Source organism: Ailuropoda melanoleuca, chromosome 11 (assembly GCF_002007445.2).
Source record: "Ailuropoda melanoleuca isolate Jingjing chromosome 11, ASM200744v2, whole genome shotgun sequence".
Taxonomy (NCBI): Eukaryota; Metazoa; Chordata; class Mammalia; order Carnivora; family Ursidae; genus Ailuropoda; species Ailuropoda melanoleuca.
Window position 1 is genome coordinate 99245431 of NC_048228.1, and position 7077 is coordinate 99252507.

General features: G+C 48.0%; 1 protein-coding gene across 1 annotated transcript in view; it reads right to left on the reverse strand.

Annotated features, from left to right (window-relative positions):
* CD38 (CD38 molecule) overlaps positions 1-5802 on the reverse strand; it is a 39924-nt gene extending 34122 nt beyond the window's left edge. The window contains exon 1 of the mRNA XM_002916247.4: positions 5426-5802. Within this exon, the coding sequence (XP_002916293.1) occupies positions 5426-5673 (248 nt within the window). The 5' untranslated portion in view covers positions 5674-5802. The remainder of the gene's footprint in view (positions 1-5425) is intronic.
* Between the last annotated feature and the right edge of the window lie 1275 nt (positions 5803-7077).

The following is a 7077-nucleotide window of genomic DNA, read 5'->3' on the forward strand; positions in this document are numbered from 1 at the left end:
TTTTTAATTTAAAAAAAAAAAAAAAAAAAGAAGGCCTGCCTGACTCCACTTTAAAGAGTTTAGGAACTCTGCAGAAATTGAGGAGAGGCCCTCCGAGGGCACAGAGAAAAAAAGCAGCCCAGGAACCGTGGCCCCATCATGTCAGTACAATGTTTGGGGGGTTCCAGTCAAGTCAAACCCCCAGATGACTCCAGCCCCAGCTGACATCAGGGCAGCAGACCATCCAACTGAACTTAGACAGCACACAGAATAGTAAAAGGTATTATTAACTGGCTGTTGTTCTCCATCACTACAGGTTAGGTCGTCTATCAGCAATAGAGAACCGACACAGAAAGTGGTACTGGGAAGTGAGTTGCTTTGTCACCAGAACCTCAAACATGTGTACGAGGCTTCATTCTCCATGTCAACGTGCCCAGACCACGGTACCCAGATATGTGGTCACAGGCGCATGTGCACGTCATATTTAAATGGATGGACTCCGAGCAAGACAGATCACCCTCCACAATGTGGACGGGCCCCGTTCGTCAGCTGAACGCCTTTAAGGAAAGACTGCCCTCTCCCAGGGAAGAGACTTCTGCCTGCAAATAACTTTCAGACAGAAGCTACAATATCCACTCTCCCCTACGTCTCTAGCCTGTCTGCCCAACTTCAGATTCTGAACCAAGAATGTGAGCCAAGGCCTTAAAAGAAACATCTCCTCTTCCCCCATGTCTGCCTCTCCCCACCCCTCTCTCCCCCTGGAGAGCCCTGACTACCCAGTGTGGCATCAGCAGTGGGAGTGAGTGGCAGGCTGAGGTGAGAAACACCTCAAGGAGACTGTTCGTGAAGGCCGGACAGGCACGGAGGACATTGTTACTGGAGACTAGGGAAAAGGCGACCCAGGATATGTGGTGGGGGTAACACTGTCCCCTGCAGCAACAGAATTACCAGAATTTAGGAATTTGACTAAGGAGCTCTCCAGGCAGAATGTCGGAAGCACAGCTCATATCTTTTAGCCATGTACGATAAGGTACGGATTCATTTTTTTGGCAGAACCATGAGCACACATTTCCAGGTCAGGATTTGCTGGGTTGGAAAATAAAACTGCTTTTCGTTGCTAGTCTTTCCTGGTAAAAGAATATCAAAGTAAGAAATGGTCTCAAGGCAATGATCATATCCAGGGTGCTACTGGTAAAACATGCTCAGAGGGTCAAGACCTCAGGGCTGTGACTCTGAGGCTCTGAGACTGCACAGAAAAATTGAGATACTCAGCCCTTCCAGCATCCCAGGTGATGCCAGCCTTTCAGCTGACCTCTCCACAGTGCCGTTCATGTGTGTGATGTCCCATCTAGTTTGGATACTCCAGCTTAATTGAGCCCCCAAATGACTCCAGCCCCAGCCAGTATCACAAGGAGCAGAAGAACCACCCAGCTAAGCTCAATCAATCCACAGAGTCAGGTAAAATAACAAAATGGTTTTATGTTTTAAACCACTAGGTTTTAGGGTGGTTTATGATGTAGTAACAGATAAGCAAAATGCCAATCATAGATCATTTGAAACTGAAGACTAATAAGGAAAGAGTAAGGAAAGAAATCTACAATAAACTCATTGATGGCCTAAAATCAGGGATGGAAGAATCATCATCAGTGGTTAATGATCCCATTACCCCAGCAGTGCCACAGTTGACTACCTCTTTTCACTCAGATTTAGTTTTGCATCATTACAATCACTATATGCATAGTTATTTGTACTGGTTTTGTTTGGCCTCGTATCACATAACATGTCAAATTTGTGCATGTCAATATGGAGTTGTAATGAAGACTTACACAGGTAAGAAGAACTAGAAATACCAGGTCAAAGTAGAATTACAGGGTTGAGTAATTGACAGAACTGAATGCTTTGGCCCAATGCAAAAGGCCAAAGCCGGAGAAAGTGACGCAGCAAGGGATGGATGTGAGAAGAGGATCACAGGAATGATTTCAGAGTTCGTCAGGGAAAATATTTTTCTTTTTTTAAAGATGTTTGTTTGTTTGTTTGTTTGTTTGTTTGTTTGAGAGGGCATGTGGATGAAGGAGGAGGTTCGGGGGGGGGCAGGTGCAGGGAGGGGGGCAGACGGAGAGAGAGCAACTCAAGCAGACTCCCTGCTGAGCGTGGAGCCCAACTCAGGAGGCTCATCCCAGGACCCTGAGATCGTGACCTGAGAGGAAACCAAGAGTGGGAGGCTTAACCAACTGAGCCACCCAGGTGCCCCGGGGAAAAGATCTCTGATGCTAGGAGGGTATGACTAGAAGAGAGTCAGCCAGCATGCCAGACTTGCAACAACATAGAAAGAAAGAGATTATTGATCAAAGAGTCATAACCTTGAAGTTAAAGTCGGGGGGGGGGGCAACAGAAATGACAAGGGTTCCAAGGACAATGAGCAGATAGAAAGAAAATGCCATATATAGGACCTACAATATATAAAGAATCCCCCTAAAAAGAAATAAGCAACTTAGGGGCACCTGGGTGGCTCAGATGGTTAAGCATCTGCCTTCGGCTCAGGTCATGATCTCAGGGTCCTGGGTTTAAGCCCTGCATCAGGTTCCCTGCTCAGCGGGGAGCCTGCTTCTCCCCCTCCCTCTACTGCTCCCCCTGTTCACCGTGCTTCTGCTCTCTCGCTCTGTCAAATAAATAAATAAAATCTTAAAAAAAAAAAGGAAAGAAAGAAAAGAAATAAGCAACTCAGTGGAAATTAGCAAGAAAATCCACAGATAAAAATATAAATGACCAGTAAATAGATATAACATGCTAAGACCCTCTGATAATCAGAAAACAATTAGTTGCTATTTTTCTCATAAGTTAAAAAAAAAAAAGTTGGTACTGCTGAGCAATGGAAACCATGTCCTGTGATAGATGGTAATGGGAGCCTAAAACAGTACTGCTATTTCGGAGGGAATTTAGAAATTCTTATCAAAATTTAAAATCTGTGCGATCCTCCTTTTAATCCAGCAATTCCACTGCCAGAAAACCATCCTACAAAAACACTCCTGTAAGCGCACAAAAATATATGTACAAAGACGTTCATTGAAGCATGTGACTCCGGACCAGGATGCAAGTTTCGTAAGAGTGGGAAGTTCGTCCTTCATCCACTCCTGTGTCAATAGTAGATGGTGGAAGGCGGCAGATGCTCAGTGAGTCCCGCGGAATGAATGACCGGGACTGAAAATCGGCAACTCATTTTCTGTCCAAATAGTTACCTCTACCCTGTGGAATACCACAAGCTGTTAAAAAGAATGTGGTCAATCTACCTGCACTAACACTGAAAGATCTCCAAGGCCATGTGTTTAATTTAAAAAACAAGGGTGGTAAAAAAAAAAATAGGAACAACATAAATTCCATCATCGGAGGACTGATTTACTGGACTGGGATTTAAATAAATTGAATACTAGGTATCCATTTTGATGTTGGCCTTCATCTGTATTTATTATTGTTGAACGATGTCCCTGACACTGCGATTCAGAAAACAATAGCACTGTGAGCGCTCAGTTACACATCAGGATTATTCCCCAGAATTTCCACATGTGGTGGGTACCATCATCCCATTTTACAGCTGAGAGTACTGCAGCACAGCGAAAGGAAGTCATTTTCCCAAAATTACACCATGACAGAGCCAAGATTTAAACCCAACCAGTGCGACTCCAGACTTTGTGCTCCTAAACCACCCAAGGATAAAACCACCGCAGGTGCTGGTGTCAAGTCTATTCACTCCGTATAATTATTAACAGCATCCCCTTTCTGTTCAAGAAGTCCCACAGATGGTCAATACGTTTTATGGTCACTCTACCCACAGCACGTATACAAGCAGCGTAGGCAGAGTGTAGCGGCTGAGTTCAGTTTCTAGAACCAAAATGTGGGCAATTGACTCGAACTCTCTCCTTCAGTTTGTTCATATGTAAATGGGGATGGCAGTCCTAGTGCCTCATATAGTTGTTGAAGGACTCAATGATTTGGTATTTCTTAGGTGCCTGGCATGTAGGACCATATTAATTACTAACCTATTTATATAGTGTGTGTGTGTGTGTGTGTGTGTGTGTGTGTGTGTGTGTTTAATACTGAGCAAGTGCCCTAACAAGCATTAGAAAGCCATGTGGTTTCTGTAATGCATCTTGCTTGCTATTCGGTGGTGACGATCTAACCAATAGTGTGAATTTACCAAAGACGATGGAACAACAACAAAAATTTTAAAACGGTTACACTCAGATGAAAGTTAAAAGGCCGCTTATATCATTACCGTGTCAGACTGGACAGCGCTTGATTTTACTGCCTTTAAGTGTGACCCGAAGGAACGCCTCAACTGCTGGTTTCTCAATGAACTACGTAATGACTTGGAAACAGGGCACTTACGGGTCCCTGGCCATCCCCGGCCTTGCAAACTGTGGAACCGAAACCTCCGGGACCTGCAGCAGAGTAGACGGGCTGAGCGCGCGGGGAGGCGGGCGAGGTGGGGGGTTGGGAAGGGATTTTACCGCTCAGCTCCCGGAGTTGTCGGAATGACTTGTGCTGTCTCAAATTCAGAGCAGAAACCGTGGCTCCCAGTGCCCGCCTCCGGCAGCCTGGGGGACAGCTTTTTACATCCGGCTGGTTCTACTTTCTGTACAACTTCAAAAAGGAGTTCTCCGGGTGAAACCAAACCCTCGGAATGGAAGTCAAGAAAGCGAGCGGTTCCCTTTCGAGGAGATTAGGAACTAGCCGGCAGGAAGCACGAGGAACCGTCCAGAAAGGTTCCAGAGACCGATGTGGGGTTGTTTTCACGGTCCGTACAGATTCATCAAACGGATGCACCTCACAGTGTAAATTTTATCTCAATTTTAAAAGTTGTTAGGATTTGGTTTTGTTATTGAGTTCTCTGGTCCCCTCCATCTCCGGGCGCGCAAGAAGTGCTGTTTTATATTCATGAAAAAAAACTCACTTTAGTGGTCTGGCCCCGCTGATGCTCCCCCACACCCTGCAGGCTCCGCAAGCCACCTAACCAGGGGTCACTCTAACTGTCTAGGCACTTTTGGGCCAGAGACAGTGAACAGAAATCCCGTGCAAAGTAGAAAACGCCAGCGATCCTCCCTGCTCCACCCCACACACCCCTACCCCTTACCGTCGCTCCAGCAGCGCGACAGCGAGCAGCCCTGCGCGGCTCGGTGCGCCTCGCGCAGAAGCCGGGCATCTCCGCCGGGGCTTCGGCCGCTGAGCCGGCTGCGCCAGCGAGCCCCGCGCTCCGCGTCCGCACGCTCGCTGCCCACGCCAGGCGCTCTTGCGAGCGGCGCGGAATCGCGAGGCCAGCGCTCGCTACTCAGCATGGCCAGCCGGCTCCCTGCTGACCCCCAATAGAAGAGGCTTTGTTTCGCGCCCGGCGCCCAGCTGTGCCCAGCTGTGCCCAGCCGTGCCCAGCCGCGCGCCACGGACGCCGACTCACCCCAGCTCAGGTCGCACGATCTGTGTGTAGGTGTAGCACCGTCCCATGAGGATCTCGTAAAAATGGGCCGTGGTGCCCTCCCCCTTCCACTCCTTGTGCGGACGGGGCCACATCAGGATCCCGACGGGCACCGCGATGACCACCACGATCAGGAGACCAAAAAAGACGCAGAGACAGATCTTGGTTTTCCTGGAAATGTCGCAGCAGGGTTCCTCCTCGGACACGGAGGAGAATCTGTGGCTGGCCATTGGGGTCCACTGAGGGTCGGCGGGGCGAAGTTGGAGGAGAGACCCGCCAGAGGCTGGTCAGGAAGAGAGGAGAGAGCTGGACCGGTTCTGAAACTGCACCTCCCCCTTATCTTGCGCTTGTCTTTTCTCGGTTTCCTTTCCCACCCCCCGCCCCTCCAAAGTTCCGCGGCCTGGGCGGACCAATAAGAACTTAAAAGAACTTGAAAGACCTCTACCACTGCAGCCGCTCACTTCCAGACTCCTGAGCGGACGCGTTTCTAAGGAAAAGCCGCAGGCCTTAAACTTTCTCTGCAGGTGTCAGAAAAACAGACAATATTTCTTTTTACTTCTCCGCCGGCTCCCTTTATCAGCCTTGCCCTTTACACTCTAGCCACACCTGATCCTGGAAAGCGTCGAGGCTGGCTGCCCGCCTCTGCACCTGCCTGCGGGCAATGTCTGAACCTGGGAGAGGGTGCGCTAACTGTATTTCTTAGCCTGGACAAATGCCTGCTCAACCCCCTTCAGAAGCTCCACTCAAGCTTCACCCCTCACCCCTTAACTCAAGTGACATCAGTAGTTAAGCCTGGGTTCAAACCCAGCTCCGCTACCCACTGCTGGAGTGACATGGGGCAGGTTACTTGACCTCTCTGTGCTTCAGATGTAAAGCAGGGATAATAGTACCTACTTCATGGGGTACGATGAGGATTAAGAAAGATCATATTTACAATGTGTTTAGCACAACGCCTGGCACATAATAAGTACTCAATACATATTAGCTATTACTACCTGCTCTGTGAGGCCACAGCATAATTCTAGAATCCATGGGCTGTGCTTGGAGAGGTGTCTGCTTTGCAGGAAGTGCTCTAAGTGGTAGTTCAATAAATAATCCAGTGGCTGGTCTCAGACATCCCCTGCCTGTCCTCTCTCAAGGGTCCTTAGCACTGGGACCATCTGTGACATTCAGCAGAGACCTAAGGAAAGTGAAAAATCAAGCCACAGGACTTCCTGGGGCAAAAGTTTTCCAAATGGAGAGAATAGCAGAAATCATGGCTGAGGCAAAACAAAACAAAACAAAACCCCTCTGAGGAGAGAAAGAAAGAAAGAAAGAAAGAAAGAAAGAAAGAAAGAAAGAAAGAAAGAAAAGAAAAGAAAAGAAAAAAAGAAAGAGAGAAAGAAAAAAAGAAAGAAAGAAAGAAAGAAAGAAAGAAAGAAAGAAAGAAAGACCGGCCCTTGGCCTGTTCCAGAAGCAGCAAGGAGGCCATTGGGCCGGAATGCATGGTTAAGGCGGGCAGAACAGGAAAGAAGTTCAGAGGGTAGCAGAGGGCCAGATCATTAATAGCCCTGTAGGACAGGATAAGGACTTTTTGGACAGGGAATTTTATTTTTAATCCATTCGAGGTCACTGGGTGACTTGATCAGGCATGG